The 19339-nt window shown below is 36.1% G+C and overlaps 1 protein-coding gene across 1 annotated transcript in view; it reads right to left on the reverse strand.

Moving 5' to 3' along the window:
- Positions 1–19339, reverse strand: part of LOC126498931 (E3 SUMO-protein ligase RanBP2) — a 67434-nt gene that overhangs the window by 24511 nt on the left and 23584 nt on the right. Inside the window, exons 5-18 of the mRNA XM_050137933.1 lie at positions 17605–17835; positions 17130–17275; positions 14332–14524; positions 11809–11896; positions 10070–10279; positions 8258–8439; positions 7999–8174; positions 7725–7848; positions 6260–6421; positions 5934–6071; positions 5711–5857; positions 4377–4556; positions 4201–4284; positions 1663–1798 (exon numbers count right to left, since the gene is read on the reverse strand). Coding sequence (XP_049993890.1) covers positions 1663–1798; positions 4201–4284; positions 4377–4556; positions 5711–5857; positions 5934–6071; positions 6260–6421; positions 7725–7848; positions 7999–8174; positions 8258–8439; positions 10070–10279; positions 11809–11896; positions 14332–14524; positions 17130–17275; positions 17605–17835 — 2197 coding nt within the window. The remainder of the gene's footprint in view (positions 1–1662; positions 1799–4200; positions 4285–4376; positions 4557–5710; positions 5858–5933; positions 6072–6259; positions 6422–7724; positions 7849–7998; positions 8175–8257; positions 8440–10069; positions 10280–11808; positions 11897–14331; positions 14525–17129; positions 17276–17604; positions 17836–19339) is intronic.

Consider the following 19339-nt stretch of genomic DNA (forward strand, 5'->3'; position numbering starts at 1 on the left):
ACTATTAAGTTTCAGGTTTCATTTGAGTAATCTGTTAGATAAGAGATCTATTTTTATTATTGCTGACCACCTGGGGGCGCTATACCATACTGGCAAGTTACTTCCGAGTTAGGGATAAAAATACCAATCAGTAACTAGCAGTATAGTAAGTACTAATGGATAAACTAATCCTTCAAAAATCATTTCCTCATCTATAAAACTAAAATTACTAAGAGTATTTACACAGTTACTATGATAAAATTATACAAAATGTACTTCTGTACATAACCAACCCACAATAAACATCACCATACCTATCTGTACAAACACAAATGCTCAAGACAATTATATGAAACAAATATCAACTCCATATTTTAGGAGTTAAATTATACAGCTAAAATATAGAAAAAAACTTTAAAATGAACTTATTATGCAGCCAGCTGTGGGGGTATATGTCTATAATCTTAGCACTTGGGTAGAAGAAGCAGGTGAAAGAATTCAAATGAATGAAATGAGTTTGAGGCCACCCTGGTCTACAGTGAGTTCCAGGCCATCCAGAGTTGAATAACAAAACTCTATCTCAATAGATAGATTGAGCAGTTGACTGACTAGATAGATAGATAGATAGATAGAGAGAGAGAGAGAGAGAGAGAGAGAGAGAGAGAGAGAGCGAGCGCGAGAGCGAGCAGATAATTATGGGTTTCCTGGTGAATAATCACATTTCAAAATAAGGGCTGGAGAAATGACTCGGCCATAAAAGCTAGGCTCACAATGAAAATAATTAATTACTTTCCTGTCTCTCTAAACACCATCAAAATAACTCAAGAGGTTTAAGTTCTTATTAGGCACCATCTCAGTACCTAACAATATGGCTCAACATGTTTTAAATTATGAAACATTTCACAGTTTAGCTACGAGGTATATAAAAAGATTCTAAAACATTCCTTGAGATTTAATATATATGGAGTTAGTTAAGATTTGTTTCTGACTGGACTTATAAAATTTCAGTATACTAAATATAGAGTTTGAACAAACATGTAAGTAAACATATTTGAATGAAAAAAACCATAGACAAGTTAAATTCACATTTAAATCTTGGGGGACGGGGGGAACTGAGCTGGAGGTACAGCTCAGAGATAGAACATCTATCTAGCAAGCATGCAGCTTCAAGTTGAAATCTCAGTACTATAAAAAAGGGAAAATTTCCAGGACAGGAACCAAAAGCTATGGAGAAACCCTGTCTCGAAAATCCAAAAAAAAAAAAAAAATTACAATCCTGAATCTCTCTCTTATTCTCTTTGCCCCTCTCTCACTCTCTCCCTTTCTTCTTTCCTATGCTCCTTTTGTCTGTTTCCAGATTTCATACTATGCTATTTCTGCTTTGATTCTGGCCAAAAATCAAGTGAAGCAAAATCTGTGGACTAAAACTTCTGAGAATGTATGGTAAAAAATAATCTTACTTTCCTCAGGTTGAATGGATCACTCTGACACTGAAATTAAAAAAAAAAAAAAANAAAAAAAAAAAAAAAATTACAATCCTGAATCTCTCTCTTATTCTCTTTGCCCCTCTCTCACTCTCTCCCTTTCTTCTTTCCTATGCTCCTTAAAAAAAAAAAAGGGAAAATTTTTTAAAAGAAGAGTAATATTTTATTAGATCTGGGGGTTGTTCGGTTGCCAGCTTACCTGTTAGCGGAGCCCCGTGAAAAGTTTGTGAGCCCTGATACCCATCAGGAGCTGGGTCTTGTCCATAATGTTCTGGAGGCCAGCGATGAGGGGAGGCAGAGTTATTACTATTTAACTTCAATTCCTGCATTTCTTTCTATTTAAAGAAAATAAAAGGAAAAGTTAAACATTTAATTATATAATACCAGAAGAGTCTCAGCGAACACTTAGCAAATATTTTCAATTTAAATACTTGGTGGTATCTTTTAGAATATACTCTCCACTGGAATCTAGATACTAAGAACATGGTTCTTTAATGTGTTAAAAAATTTGTCTACTATAATTTTTCACTTTAACTCTATCCCATAGAACTAATTCCCTAAATCTTATTTAATTTCCATTCCATACTTAACTGACATTAATCTTCATAAAATTTAGTCTCATTAAAACACTTAGATACTCATACAACTTAAGATAAATAAATTTCTTTTTCTGATACCCATTATCCTCAAGCTCTTGAGCTACCTACTCAGCCTCTAAGATCTTCTCCCTGTACCGCTCTCTTCTTCTCATCATCTGGACTAATGAGCACTGAAGGTCACCTCTCAATACTTATCCACGTGGGGGTGAAAACAAACTTCCAAATTACTCACAGCAACTGAAAACAGTATCTGCTCAAAATTTATCATGTATACATTCTTAGTCATATATCATGTCATTAGTAAACAAGAGAACTTCAAATTAGACACAGATATCAAACCTTAAATAGACAGGCATAGATTAGATAGATAGATGCAGAAAAAGATAGAACTGGTATCTGATCCTCCAAAATGTTTTCAATACTCTCTCCTACCAGACAAGATGGCAGACACACCACTGCCTTCTACATAGATATCTTACCCAACCCAACCCCAGAAATTACAAAATTTCCTCTTGCAATTCTAACCAATGAATTTTTTTTTCTTTTGTTATTTTGTTTTTTGAGACAAGATTTCTCTGTGTAGCCCTGACTGTCCTCGAACTCACTCTGTACACCAGACTGGCCTCAAACCCACCTGCCTCTGCTCCCAAATGCTGGGATTAAAAAGTATGCAAGAAAAACCACCACCTGTTTTTTTTTTTTTTTTTTTCAAGAAATAAGAAATAATATCCAGATGACAGGTCAATTTTGAAAACAGCATGAAAATTCTCTGCCAAGGTATCTAGCCAATTTATAACAATTGAGATCATATTTTAAAAAAAATCCTAGTATTATCTGCTCTCTTATTCGAGAAATGCTTAAGTGGAGTGGTAGCTCACATATATAATCCCAGCTTGAGGGAAAGCAAGCAGGAAAACTACAAGTCTGAGACCTTCCTATATTATAATTATGTTTCAAATACATAAACAACTCTTCCAAAGGTCTTGAGGTGAATTCCTAGCAACCATATGGTGGCTCACAACCATCTATAATGAGATTTGGTGCCCTCTTCTGGTTTACAAACACTATATGTAATAAGTAAATAAATCTTTAAAAAAAAAAACCTAATTGTTCAATAATTAACAACTAGAGTCAGAGTTCTGCATAGTACCCAGTTTTACAGGCTTACCAAGTAGTGCTCCACTACATTTCCACAGCATATAATACGGAATGACTGAAACCTGTATATTGAAACTCTAATGTGTTATCATGGCTCATGTAACACATAATAACTGTACAAACTCAAAATTCTGTCACTTAACCAGTTTTCAAAGCTGAACAGTGCTGATTATACATACCATAATAATTGCCACATAGCAAAATGTCCCTAGTATAATATTGGGTATAGAAATAATTTAGCTCTTACCCAAAAAGCATTGGGGGAAAAAAAAATCTGTAATTCTAAAATGAAGTCCCCTTAAATGCTACACTCTAATTAAACCATTCATATAAAAGCATTTAAACAGAAAATAATTAAGTACAGACAATTTTTAAATTCCTTATGATAAAGCTGACATACTTTAACAATAGCCACACTGAGAAAAGAATCAAGGGAAAAAGGTATGACAGTGCACAGCAGTACAAGTCAATTGTAGAGATCAACAGGAATCATACTGTGTTTTAGATAAAAGGTTTATCCACATCTCATATGGAAACAGATGTGTAAGTAATTTAGAAAATATGGTTAAGAGTGAAGAGAAATGTAACAAAAAACAGGGTATATAATTGATCTCTATAGAGTAGAGTAAGGGCATTTTGATCAACTGTAAGAAAGTAATGAACCAAGAAAAACCAAAACAAAAAAAGAAAAAAAAAAAAAAGCAAAGGGGAAAAAAAGGAAGGGGAAGGAGAAGGGGAGAGGAAGGAAAGGAAACAAAAAACTGGGCATGAAGGCTGAGGAGCAGTGGCACACACCTTTATCCTAGCACTCGGGAGGCAGGAGCAGGCAGATCTGAGTCCAAGGCCAGACTGGGCTACAGAGTGAGTGCAAGGTCTACACAGAGAAACTTAAAGGTGGAGGGGGGTTGGGAAGAGGGTTAGGAAATGGTCAGAGAGGAAAATCAGTGTAAGCGTTACATTTAGTCAAATTAAGTGGTTACCTTAATGGCCTCGACTTGCTGGCAGATCATCTTTAGTAAAGAATTTTGATCTTCTGCCCATCGGGGTGGTGTTTTTGGAGAATACTAAACATACAAATATATACACAATGTTAACAGTGTTTATGACATTTAGAAAAGAACATCACAATACAATAACTTCTTTCTTTTCTACTTGCCTTGTAACTTTTACTTGGTGACAGAGAATATTTGGTAGGAGACGGTGTAGAATGTTTTATCTCTGAATCTGCATTTCGCAAGCAACCATTTCTATAAAGAGTACCTCCTTCACTGTAGTCTTCAAGTTCCTGCATAACTGAGTTCAGCATCTCTTTTACAGACTCAAGAGGAACAGGCAACTAAAAACAAAAGGTTTTAGTTTGCAAAAATATGCCAAAATAAGAACTTAGAAAATAAAGGATTCTATTTTATTAAACTGTTTGCACTTTCCTCTCTTCTTAGTTTGAGACAGGATCTCACCTTGTAGCCCAGGATACACTTGAATTCTCAGTCCTGCCTCAGCATTTTGCAAAAACTACATGTGGGCACCGCAGGCCATCTTAACAAGCATTTTAATACGTTAAGTTATACATATAAACAGATTGTAGAATCTAAAGTCTAAGTTGCTTCTAGTATCTCTGTAAGTCAAATTGATAAAGAAAAGTGAACTTAGGACGCTTTTCCATATGGACAAAGTTACTGATTCTTTTATGATATTTTGAATAGAGTGAAATATAGATTCTGAAATGCACCAGATAATATAAACCCTAATCTAAGAGCAGCAATAATGTTAATAAACAAAATACTCAGAAGGAAGGCTAAACATGAAACCAGTATGAGGGTGAACTGCTAACAGCTCAAGGGAACAAGAAAAAAATACTCGTTTCACTTCACCAAAATAAGGAACTAGTCCTCAAGTTATTATATTCATTTTAATTACATGCCAAAATGACAAAATTACTGCCTATTTTAGAAACTAGTATGTACCTAGATACCAAAGTTTTATGTTTTTTTGGGTGTGTGTGTGTTGTTCATACTCACACATACGTGTGCAAAAATCTGTGCACACATGTGCATGTGGACTTCAGAGGTTAATATCAAACATTTTCTTTGATTACCATCTCCACTTTGTATACCAAAGGATGGTCTCTCACTGAATCTGGAGCTTCAGCTGGTCTAACTAGCAAGCTGTTATGGCCTCCTGAGTACTGGAATTACAAATGGGGTGGGTCACGGCCACCTGGAATCTGCTTGTGTGCTGGGTAGTCATTCTTGGACCCTTGCACTTGTACAACTATTGTCCTAACCCCAACTGCCAAGTTTTTGCTGTTGTTATTTTTTAAAGAGATACCAAACCTAAGATAAAGTGTTAAGAATCAACACACATTCACGCTACACACAAGTCCCTGGTACATCTAATACAAGGGATACTGAGATATTTAAGAGTTACCAAAATATGAAACCTGGGCAGTTATCAATAATACTAAATTACAGAAAACAACCAACAACTTACTTTCTGAACCACAGAAATATCTGAATCACTGTCATCTAAAATCTTTATCAAGTAGTCCCTTGTCTTTCTCAGATAATTTTTGCATTCTTCTTGTTCTTCAGGAGACAGGGCATCATTTTCAATTTCTTCAGCTTTCCTGTGAAAAATCTACACAAGATACAATTAGATTTTCAAAGCAAACAAACGAACAAACAAAACGAAATTCAATTCCCACATCACTTACCAGTGCAAGATTCCAATAAGAAACTACATTTTTAATAGATTCAAAAGCAGTCATGGCGTCTTCTATATTTCCATTAACAGCATCCAATATAGCAAAGGTTATGTGTGCATCTTCTTCATAGTCTTCAATTTCAGATACCTAAGAACATGTACAACTGTTACTTAAACTGCTTCCAACCTACTTGCTTTCCAGATTAAAATTTTTGTCAGCTACATGATTTAGGAAGCACCACTATCATTAAATAACAAGGCAATTTGCTGAAGTAGTTATTATCTATATGTGTATAAATTACATATGCAATAAATTTATTAAGAGTTCATTATTACCTGAATATCCACACTATGGAAATGTTTAAACAGAGGATCTATAGGTTCAGGAATGCTATTCTTCTTTCTGATCATCTTCAACAATGGTAAAACTTTCTTCCAATAATGAACACTTCTGCCTATGTATTCCCGTTGATCATAAAAAGAATTAAGACTGCTGCCCTAAAAGAGACAGTCAGAATTCCAAAACTTCACAAATAGTTTAGAGAAATGACCAAAAAAAAAAAAAAAAAAAAAGCAAATCAAAATGAAAAGGAACATCAAAAATTACTAACTGCCTCTACTTGTTGTGGAATGTTATTTTAACTAGACAAAGATGTTACATTTGTTTATATTGCAGAATATGTGAAAATGTTACATTTGTTTTTGCTGCCTTTGTCAACAACTTAAAATATGTTACACTTGTTTCACCTTGACTGTCTAAGGCACTTGATTGATCTAATAAAGAGCTTAACTGACAGCAGCTAGGCAGAAATGAGATGGATGAGACTGACCAGCAGAGAGTATAAATATGAGAAATCTAGGCTCAGAGAGAGAATGTAGGATACATACAGCACCAGAAACAACCAGGCAGTTGCCAGCCAGTTAGACATGACAAGTAGTCAAAGTTATACAGAAAAGAAAAGGTAAAAACAACTCGAAGGAAAAAGGTAGACGAGAGAGAGAGAGAGAGAGAGAGAGAGAGAGAGAGAGAGAGAGAGAGAGAGAGAGAGAGAGAGAGAGATTATTTTAAGATAAAAGAGTTAGCCAGAAATAAGGCTAAGCTAGGCCAAGCACTCATAACTAATAACAAGTCTCCATGTCATGATTTGGGAGCGGGTTGGTGACCCAAAAGAAAAAGTCTAGTACATTTACTAATGAGTCGGCCCAGTCTATTTTTGAGCGTTGCCATTTTTAAGGTGAACATGGTGACACACAACTGCAATCTTGGTACTTGGGAGGTAATTGGATTAGTAGTTCAAGGTCTTCCTTGGCCATGTGAAATCCTGTTCAATCCTCTCTGAAACAAAACCTGCCATTTTTAGATAACCAAATCTGCCCATGGAAGTAACCCTTCGGTCAGAAAGCTAAACATCTACTTCTGATCTGGTACATAGCACATCCTAAGTAGTAAGCAGTATTTTACTCATCACTTATGTGTAAGTGCATTATTATGGAAAAAGACTTTTGTTTAGAAGCAATGATTTTTTTTCTGTTGGGTTGGTTGATTGGCTGGGTGGTTGGTTGGTTTTTTGAGACAGGGTTTCTCTGTACAATAGCCCTGGCTATTCTAGAACTCAATTTGTAGGCGAGGATGGCCTTGAACTCAGAGATCTGCCTGCCTCTGCCACTGGAGGTAAGTCATGTTTTGAAAGAAAGGAAAAAAAGGAAAGAAAGGAAAGGAAAGGAAAGGAAAGGAAAGGAAAGGAAAGGAAAGGAAAGGAAAGGAAAGGAAAGGAAGACACACACACTTCATTGCACTCACTGTTTTCTGAAGACACTGCGCCCAATGCACAAGTAGAGCAGGTTGAAGGCCATGTTTTTCCTGGCCTCTCAGAGTGTGTATTTCACGCTGAACAAGAAGTCGCAATTTTGCTGACGTTCCAGGTCTATAAAAGTTTAATAGAACTAGTTTAAAGAAACGCAGCTCAACATTTACAAAATATGCTGTCATATGACAAATAAAACCTTCACATGAATTAAATCCCTAGTAAAACCCAGGTCATAAGTTAAAGGATCACTATTGTTTTACTACTCACACTGCCTTTCTGTGAATCAGAGTACAAACTGCATCCCACCAGGATTTCTGTCTTTCTGTACAAAGCTGTCTGCAGACAGGAAGTGGCAAACACAGTGGATGATACGAAGTGTGATGAGAATTACACTTCTCCTTTAACTGTAAATGGCTGGTATATATAACTCCAAGTAAGAATACCTGTTTCAATTTTAAAAAATGGCGAGTTAGTAAAACAAATTATAAACACTCGAAATATTTAATCGATTATAATCATTGCTTACTTCAAGATCTAAAATACATATTGATTCAGGTGCATTTGTTTCAAGCCTTGAAGTTTCCTGAGGCAAATGATGAAAGAGCTGTTTTAGCCATTTTCGAATTGCTGGTAAGACAGGAAGTGAATTCCATTGTAAGCCAAGCCAGGTAAGGTGCTGGAGACTACCATTATGTGCTCGAATGGCACCTGAAACAAAGGGGAAAACTGACCATGTACATTTTCTTTGGGCCAAAATAAACAATTAAGCCAACATTAAACTTAACTACAAACTGCTGTTTCAAACCTGAGAACTAGATATAGCAAAATTTCACACTCTTATTAAATGCATTACACTTTATAAAATTTTGTTTGATTTGCTTTGGATTTAAGACAAGGGTTTCTGCTATAGCCCTAGCTGTCCTGGAACTTACTCTGTGGCCTCGATCCACTTTCCTCTTCCTCCTGAGTGCTGGGAGTAAAGGAGTGTGCCACTACACCCAGCTACACTTTATAAATTTTAATAAGAAAAGGTAAATAAGAAAGTTCCATGCCATCTGAGAAAATAAGTCATCAGTCAATCAATCAATCAATCAATAAATCATTTTTAAAAACAATAAAAGAAACCTGACAAGTAAATAATTCCTACTTTATAAAAATTTTGTAAAGATGTTCCTTTCACTAAGAAGTCATTAAGTAACAATAAAATACCATATTAACTTATGAGCATAGCAAAAAAGCATTTTTTTCATCTACAAGAAATGTAATACTGAAAAAGTTATGGACTTCTGGAAGTAAGGAGAGCCCAAGTTTTCCAGATATGCTAGCAGTATAGCAATTTGCAAGAGACAAAGGTAGTAAGTACTTATCTATCTCAGTAATTTCAGTTTTAGGAATCTCCAAGGAATTAATTTTAAACCATATTCTATCTCATATACTATCTACTAATGAAGTTCTCTCATATGCTTCCCTTTGTGATCATAACTGCGTAGCTATAAGGATGAAGTACTTCAGGTTATTTAATGTGTACTAAAGAGATAGAACCTTTTCAGTAAAAGGTCAGTGAAATAGGTCATCTACGATGAACTGGTACAACAAGAAGAGGCTAATAGCACAACTGTCCACATGGACATTCATTCCAGCAAGGTGGTTGTCACTGGGCTAAAAGCTTGACAAAGATTATCAAAAAATAATCCTAAAACATAAGCCAAATCTCGGCAAGTAGAAAAAGACAAGGGAAGAAAACAATTGGAAAAACGCAGGAAAATAAAAACGTTACATACAACTTTCATTAAAAACATGGTTAAATGACGCCGGGTATGGTAGTGAATAACTTTAATCTCAGCACTTGGGAAGCAGAGGCAGGTGGATCTCTATGATTGTGAGGCCATCACTGTCTACATAGCTAATTCTAGGCCAGACCAAGCAAGGCTACATAGTGAGACTCTGTCTCAAAACCAAACAAAAAGATTCTATTTAAATTAAAAAGTTCTCAATACTATTATATTATTTTAGTAGTACAAAAAACAAATTGAATGCTGACTGGTTCAAAGTACATAGCAAAGATAGATAGATAGATAGATAGATAGATAGATAGATAGATAGATACATACATACATACATACATACATACATACATACATACATACATACATCATACAGGATAAAAAATTCACAAAGCAGCAAGAAATATAAAGAAAAACTAAGTGTCATCTATACACAGACTTTTTAAAACTTCCACCTCCTGCCAAAATAAACCTGGGAAGAATTAAAAAAATATTAAGACTATGAACCTTTCAGGTATAAATGAAGAGCATTTCCTTTAAAATGTACAACTTACCAGTATCATATCTAGCCAAGTCATCAGGGTCTGGTACTTGTCCATTAAGGTTTCCAATATCATCACTACCAAGGAAAGATCTATCCTTGGATGATGGACTGGAAAACAGGGCATCACAGAGAGCAGACTGGCCACTTTTATTAGCAAAAGATTCCACAACTTCCTTTAAAAAGTCTTGCTTGCCACGACTTAAATTTAACAACATGTGCCCTAAAAAAAAAAAAAAAAAAAAATTTTTTACATCATTTTATGATGAAACACCAATTTAATTTGCTCACATTTCTTAACCATTTCATTGAAACACCCAAGAAGGAAATAATACAATTATCACAGACCTCATCTTCCAAGTCCCAAATCACAGCTGGTCAAGAAAAATGGTACTTTATAGAAAACAAACAAAATACAGGTTTCACAGTATCTGTGTCTACATAATAAATTAAAACAAAAGGGGGGAGGCAAAATGTATTAAAAAATGCTAAAGGAATTTGCATTCTAGAAAAGTATAGGATTTAAGTGCCCCTCAGACAACAGCTCTGGCCTAATGTAAGCATGGCTAGAACCACCTTCTCAGACTCCAGCTGTTTTGAAACAATTTTAAGGCAGTGCCTATCTCCAGCTCTACTGATAGAAATTTCTTATTGGAATTTTAGAGTTAACGACATATTTCAAGAGCTGGAGAGAATGCTCAGTGGTTAAGAGCACTGGTTGCTCTTCCAGGAATCCTGAGTTCAATACCCAGCAACCACAGGGTGGTTCACAACCATCTGTAATGGGATCTGATGCCCTCTTCTGCCATGCAGGCATATATACAGAGCACTGATACACATAAAATAAATACATTAAGTTTTTTAAAAAGAATTTGCTTCAAACTACTAATTGAATTAAGAACTATTACATACTATACCATGGGTGGACCTTGAAAAACATACTATGGGAATAATATAGTGAAACCCCCCCCACTTTATATCATTCCATTTAGGCAATTAAAGACTATCCCTAAAGTCCAGTGTTTACAAGCCGTGGTGTTAAATGGGCAGCAAATGATATCTAGCTACAGAAATTATTTCACACACTAAAGATGGATGCTCTAGCATCTACACAAACAAGTTATCACCACTAGGAAGCAAAGTTAAGTAGGTTCTAATTGGTTTTTTGGCTGTTGTTTTGTTTCAAGATAGGGTTTCTCTGTGTAACAGTCTTGGCTGTCCTGGAACTCTCCTTGTAGACCAGGTTGACCTCTGCCTCCCAAGTGCTGGGATTACAGGTATATGACACCACTGCCCAGCCTAAGTAGGTTCTAATTTAAAATGCAATGGGGATTGGGGATTTAGCTCCATGACAGAGTGCTTGCCTATCAAGTACCATGTCCCAGGTTCAGTCTTCACTCACCTCCCCCATGTAGCAATTTGGTTGTGTTTTTTTTTCCTAATACCTGCCATACTACCTTTAACTAATATGGCAAAAATAACAAGTAATTATGAAAGATTATCTCTGAATACTAGAAAGACTTTAAGTTAAGGAGCCTAATAAAAGTTCAGATCTTGCATAGCAAGATGGCTCAGCTATTAAGGGCACTTGCCACCACGGACCTGAGTTCAAACCCCAGAACCCACACGGTAAAGAGAGATCATCTCCTGAGTGATGTACATGCACAACTCACCTCAAACAACAAGCTCAAATACAACCATTTTTAAGTTTTTACCATTTTAGGATTTAATCAGTTAAAATTGTATTGTTACCTGATTGGCTAAGTCGATCATGGGCCATCGTTTCCAGTAGATTTTGTCCAGCTACTCCTTTTATTAATTTAACCTTTGGTCTTGGAATCTGACAATTTTAAAATAAAAAATCAATGATATCTCTATTTCCAACAGTCTGATGCTCTTTTCCATACTACTTTTTAAAAATGGCCAGTTAATAATTAAACTTAATTGGACAACTGCTGACAAGAAATTTATGTACTCTATTAAGAAAAAGTACAAAGATTACTTATGCTTATATTCGGGAGTAGCAGATTTAGCAGAAGAACTGCTGTGAGTTCAAGGCCTGTCTGGGCTACACATGGTCTTTCAGGCAAATCAGAGCTATAAAAGATCTTGTCAAACACCTACAACCCAGTGAATGTAGAGAAGCAGAGCTGGTACCTAACTAGACCCTTTGCCCTTAAGGACTAGTATTGACAATACTGGGAAGATACTCTTCACATTAAAAGGAGAAAGGTAAACACCAACCCAACCACACCCTTCCATCTACTATGGTCGACTTGTCTGCAAGATTCACTGGTACAAGAGTGGTGGTATAAAGCTTGTGGGAGTAACCAGCCAATAACTGATTGAAGGCCCACTCCATGAAATGGAACCCATGACCAATGCTGCTTGGGTAACCAAAACCCTGAGACTAAACAGGCCAGTGACCTATGGAAAAACCACATACTACTACTGTTCTGCTAAAGGAATGTTGCAATAAAATGACTCCTATACTAACTATTTCCTTGCATGGCTTAACTAACATCAGAGCAGCTTTCTCCTGTAGCAGACAAGAACAAACACATAGACCCACAGCAAGATAATATGCAGAGAGTAAAAAACTTGGAACAAAAGAGATGTCTCCATCAAATCCCTCCCCTCAGGACTCAGGGAACACTGTAGAAGATGGGGCAGAAAGAGTTTAAGAGCCAGAGGGGATAGAGGACACCAAGGAATCAAAGTCTTCTAGACACAGCAGAGCTGGTGCACATATGAACTCAAGAGGCTGTGACACATGCAAGGAGCTGTATGGGTCTGTACCACAAGGGCTGCTAGACCTCTGAGTGGACAAACATCCCATTCCTGACTCAGAAGCTATCTCCACTTGACTGACATTTACTTGCAAATTAAATATTCATTTCCTCAAAGGGAGTCTCAATGGAGAAACAAACCACTTTTCCCCTCAATACCAGATAGGGTTTCTCTGTGTAGCCCTGGCTAACCTGGAACTCAGTCTGTAGACCAGGCTGATTTCGAACTCAAGAAATCTGGCAGCCTCTTCCTCCTGAGTGCTGGGATTAAAGGTGTGTGCCACCACTGTCGCTATCATCCAGCCAAACAAACTACTCTTAAGGATAGGCCTCATGCTCAGCAGTAGGCACAAAATAAACTCAAGGACATCTTTGGAGGTTCTTTGTCTTACAATATTAAGTCAGGGCAGTTTTGTGTTTCTTTTTTCTGCCTTACAGGTCCTTTGCATTTGGGGTTTTTGAGATTCCTAAGTGTGCAAACATGTGTCTCCACATCTATACACACTTCTTGTGCTTTTTCTTTGGCTCTTTTTCATTTGGTTTTGTCATATTCCAATTTGTTTGTTTTTGTTTATCTTACTATTACTCCTTAGATGCCTGCTTGTTTTCTAATAAAGAGAAAGTGTGTGGATCAAGATGGGAAAAAAGATAGGGAGGAACTGGGGAAACAGTAATATGAATATATTATATGAAAAATACTTTCTATAAAAGAAAAAAGATCCTGTCCAAAAAAAAAAAAAAAAAAACACACAAGAGATGGAGAGAGGAAGGGCAGAGGAGGGGAAAGAGAGAACAAAGATAGAAGCAAAAGGGGAGGGGATTTGTGAAGGAGAGGGGACAGAAAGAGGAAGATATGGGAGGGCAAAGATGAAGGTGGAAAAGAGGGAGGTAGAAAAGGAGAAGAGAGAAAAAAGAGGAAGTGTGAGGGAAGAAGGGAGGGAAGGCTATCCGTCCTATATATAACTTTTTGAATCAACTTGACCCACATTTAAAATTTCATCTTTAGGGGCTGGAGAGATGAATCAACAGTTAAGACCACACTGGGTGCCATTCCAAAGGACCTGGATTCAATTTTCAATATCCACATGGCAGCTCTCAGCTGTTGTAACTCTAGTTCCAAAGACTCTGACACCCTCATACAGATATATATGTAAGTATAACACTAATGCACATGAAATAAAATAATAATAATAAAATTTATCTTTAATATTATATTCCCAGATATGGCCAAGTTTATAGATCAAACTCTTCAAAATGATCTCCAAATAAATGAGCCCACTAAACACTATCCACAAGAATGTATCCACACCTGTTTCACCAGTCTAAACAGTATGCTCACCTTGCTTTAGTTATTCAAACTGACTTTTATCTTAACTTTAACACAATGTTTATTCACATAATTTTATTACTCACTGGAACACACCTCTATGAGAAAAACGATAGTCTTTTTGAAATGACTCTGCACCCCAAACTGAAAAAGGCTTACCTGAAATGCTATGAGATAGCACAATGCAGCCAGCTCAGAGAGAGCTCGCCACTGGATGTCACTGTGCTGACCCATCTTCAAAAGTAGAGAGCCAACATGCATGTAGAAATGTCCTTTCGTTTCTAGGAAAGTAGCTGAGAGCTTATCATTTCCACCCACAGAAGATTTCACAGACAGAAGAGCACTATCAAAACTGTAAGATCAAAAGAGTAAACAGGTACTCTATATACCACACTATGGTGATCTTAAAGAGTAAACAGGTACTCTATATACCACACTATGGTGATTTTAAAGCACACCTTGCACATTCACACTATAACCCTTCACAGATGAAGCACCCTAGAGGCTAGTCACAGATCAAACACTAGTGGGAATTTTCACCCAGCAGTTACAATACTTCAATCTTAAACACACTCTACATGATATCCTACTGCAAAAGTTATTAATCACAAAAAAGATATGAATCAAATTAAAATGACAGATAAAATGTGAATATTTAATGGTAAATGAGGACAACACAGTTCAGAAATTTTTATTTTATATTCTATTTAAGATTTTGAAATCTAATAATCAAGCTTTAGAAGCCTACCACTGTGTGAAGGATTACTCTTATCCTAAGTATTACGGCTTATCATAAGAAATCAGAGCAACAGATTTTCTAACAAATAAGGTCTGAGGATTTCTATGAGTTCTCAAAGACCTCTTAAGGGGAATCCCTGAGTTTAAACCTATTTTTGTAGTAATAATACTAAGAAACAGGAAATGCTTTGCGCCCTTTATACTCAGTTTCTCACACATATATAAATGAATTTTATAGACTTCAGATGAAACATACAGAATGATATACTTGAGAATCTACTTGTGTTCAATTAACAGCTGCTACAAAAATGTAAAATAATGCCTCATTTTCTCAAGTTTTATTAAAAAAACTCTTGCTTTTCATAAACACTGTCATAAGCTTATTTGTTTTCATGAATTATTTTTCAGCAACCCTTTTCTTTCAGAGTTTTGGGGTTTTTTTTGATTTTTTTGTATTTTTTTGTATTTTTTTTTTCTTTTAAAAAGACAGGGTTTCTCTGCATTGACCTGTCCTAAAATTTGCTCTGTAGACCAGGCTGGCCTCAAACTCAGGGATCCGCCTGCTTCTGCCCCCCAATCCACAAAAACCCAACAATCCTTTACTTTTTTTTCCTTTTCTTTCTTTCTTTTTTTTTTTTTTTTTTTTTTTTTTTTTTTTGGCTTTTTGAGATAAGGGTTTCTCTGCATAGCCCTGGCTGTCCTGGAACTCAGTCTGTAGTACTAGCTGGCCTCAAACTAAGAGACCTGCCTAACTCTGCATCCCTAATGCTGGGACTAAAGGCATGCGCCACCACCTATCCAATCCTCTACTTTCAAAGGCAAGCAGTGGTCCATATACAAATCTAAGTGATGCTTTTATAATATGAAATTTGGCGTGCAGGCATACATCGAGGCAGAATGTTGTATACATAATAAATAAATCTTTAAAAAAAATAAATAAATAAAAATAAAAAAATAAAAAGAACCCGGTGGCAGTGGCACACACCTTTATTTTCAGCACTTGGGAGGCAGAGGCAGGCAGATCCCTGTGACTTCAAAGTCAGCCTGGTTTATACAGTGAGTTCCAGGACTGTCATGGCTGTTAACACAGAGAAAAACTGTCTCCAACAAAACAAAACAAACAAAAAAAGTTTATTCATTATATTTGAATTACTTTGTTTCTAAGCCAAATGTTTTCTGAAATAGTAGTAATGCTAAATGCTTATACTAGCAAATTTGAACCTAGTCAATGAACAAAAAAGAACTATTACGTGGTTTTTACTCAAAATTACCACGTTAAAAAAAAAATTTGGGGGGGGGGGCTGGAGAGATGGCTCGGAGGTTAAAGAGCAGTGGCTGCTCTTCCAGAGGTCCTGAGTTCAATTCCCAGCAACCACATGGTGGCTCACAGCCATCTGTAATGGGGTCTGGTGCCCTCTTCTGGCATGCAGGCATGCATGCAGGCAGAACACACATAATAAATAAATAAATAAATAAATAAATAAATAAATAAATAAATAAATAAATAATAAAAATAATTTTTTTAAAAAATGTGGTCGGGCAGTGGTGGTGCTGTCTATAATCCCAGCACCTTCAAGCAAGGCAGAGGCAAGCATATCTCTGTGAGTTCAAGGTCAGCCTGGTTTACAGAGTACGTTCCAGGGGAGGTTCCAAAGCAAAACAGAGAAACCCTGTCTCAAAAAAAAAAAAAAAAAAATCAATCAAAATAAATAAATACATTAAATTAAATCAAACGTGATACTCCAGAACATTCCTTTTAATGTCAAACTATTAATCATGACAAAAGAGAGTATTAAACTAGAAGGCTAATTTTCAGAGAGGTACTATAAGAATTTTCTAGGGAGGGCAATACAGGTCAAAGAGCAAAAGCATTTATAGCCAAGCCTAGTGAGTTCATTCCCTGGGACCCACAGAACTAAATCGTGTAAATTATCCCCAACCTCCACACTTGCACTATGGCATATGACACCACATATATAAGAGAACGCAATTTTAAAATTACAAAAAAATTCCCTAAAAATAAGTTGTATAGAATTATATAGCATTTCCATAAAAGTATATTCTCAAGTGTTTTATTGTATGAGCATAGGTAAACTAGAGGAATGTTAATGATGTAAACAAACCTAGACCAATTATTACAAAAAAAAAAAAAGAAATCTGTCATGTGGCTAAGTGTGTTCGTTCATGTGCACACTTACACTCTCTCAACAGCAACATACCTTTCCAGTAGCTCTCTGCTCTCCTGCACATCTCTGGCAGAAAGTGTGAGAAGCATAAGGTTAGCATAGGCTAGAAGTAAGTTTTTACTGGTTGCTCTCCAAGTACTTTTATCGGAATCCGAACACTGCAGAGACTCCAAATATTCCTATTGTTTTAGAAAAACAATGAATCTTTATAAATCTTTAAGAATAAATATTTAACAGATTTTAAAAACTGACCATTGTATGCTACAAAATCTTTGGTCCATTATTATTATAACTATAAAAATGGCAATTTTTACACTGGCCTTATAAATAAAAATACCAAATATACACACAGAGACACACACACATTTATTATCCCAACCTATCCAAAATTTCATTTTATAGTTGTGCTATATTGATGAAAGAAATTTAAATGTTGAAGAACACTTAAATATGAAGGAATGTATGGTACCTATCCATCTAGAAAAGGAGACAAATAGCTTTCACCTACCCTAAGAGTCTGTACAACACAGGAATTCCATTCTAAACTTGAACGTAGAATTATGTTCTTCTCTGCCTCGTGGCAGTGGGCCACAGCATCCTTCAATCTTTTATTTGAACGGTACAGCTCAACTAGTCGGATATTCACATGAACATCATCAGGTCTTGCATAAAGTTCTGACTGAATCAAGTCAAAAAGTTTATTCCATCCATCTTCACCTTTACAATCTAAAAGCTGTTCCTATTTGGGAGAAAAGTCATTAAATGTTGAGTAATACTGATACAATTTTAGATAAGCCGTAGGTTCATGCACAACCTTCAACTATATCTAGCTCTAAAAAAGTACACTGCATAGGTACTCCACATAAACTATTAACTCCTTCACACTTACTTCCAGATAATAACAACTTCGCGTGAAAGTAGCACGTAGCTACCACAGTCCCCGTGATTGTCCATATTCACCTCAGAGACTTTAGTAAGACTACTATTGCTTCACATCCCTGTATACCTGGTACAACCTACCCGATCAACCCTTACCACCAGGATCCTCATCTGCATACCCTGCAGCTCACAGTAAGTGTGACTCAATTACTTAAGCCCAATGTCTCACACTGATCTGCTACCCTCATCATCTACTACAGTTTCCCCTCTTGAAACTAAATGAACAGTGAGTACTACCACGTCACGAGAGCCCCCAGCAGCTCTTCATAACAGCTCCCTCTCACAGTCTATACACAGAAGGAATTCACGGTTTCTTCACTCCCTACTATTACCTCCAAATCACATGTTCTCCCACACTTTTTGTAATTGTAGGGGGAGTGACTTTTCATCCCTAACAATTACCTTTATAATTAGCAAACAGGTAGAGTAGTAGCTTAGTTACTCAGTTCTTTAATCATCTCATACAACATTCAGACATTTGTCATTGATACAAGTCTTCCAAACCTATTATTTGATCATAGCGCTCTGACCAGGTGTTCGCCAGTTCACCCAACACCTCAGCGCCACATCTGTACTTCTCCACTATGAGAAGCTCTTTCAGCACACTTACATTGTCAAGCTTTAATTATCCACAATACATGGGTTTACTTCCTTCTCCATCAAGCTAAAATGCAGTAATTCTTAATATTCTACATTACTGCTTGTTTACAAAAATCCCTCCACCTAATTCCCTCTACCTTTCCTATGAGGACCCCTATACCATTCTCTCTGTGCTGCCATAAACAGTTGAACAACTGGAGATACGGCATACTGGAATTTAGGAAATTTCAAATTCAGGCTGATTTGATTTTCATGATCTCATGCCTCAAACTAGTATTACCTAAAATGAAGTACCATTTTACTTCTAATAAATGCATATTCTCTACTCCCTAAAAGGACCACATATTCCTTCAACCCTGATGTTCAACCTTTGGCCTTGACTTATCCTTCACTAAGAAAAGTGAAGCTATCCTGATGTATAAATTCTATTTTACTTTACCTACATACTTATCTTCTATCTTTGCCTTACAAACATCTCCAGTAGCAATCTAAACATTTCCTAACGTCCTCCATTAATCTCTCTCCTTCTGGGTCATTTCCAAAAACTTATGGTTGGCTTCTTTTAATCTGCAAAATGAAAGCCTGGGCTTTGATCATACGTGAAATACTAAATTAAAGACAGAATTTTTTTTAAAAGGAACATTATATCTCTTTCTTTTTTTTTTTAATTTATTTATTTATTTATTAAACATTTCTGTCTCTTC

Source organism: Alexandromys fortis, unplaced genomic scaffold (assembly GCF_014885135.2).
Source record: "Alexandromys fortis isolate MF-2015 unplaced genomic scaffold, M_Fortis_MF-2015_v1.1 scaffold_9, whole genome shotgun sequence".
Lineage (NCBI taxonomy): Eukaryota > Metazoa > Chordata > Mammalia > Rodentia > Cricetidae > Alexandromys > Alexandromys fortis.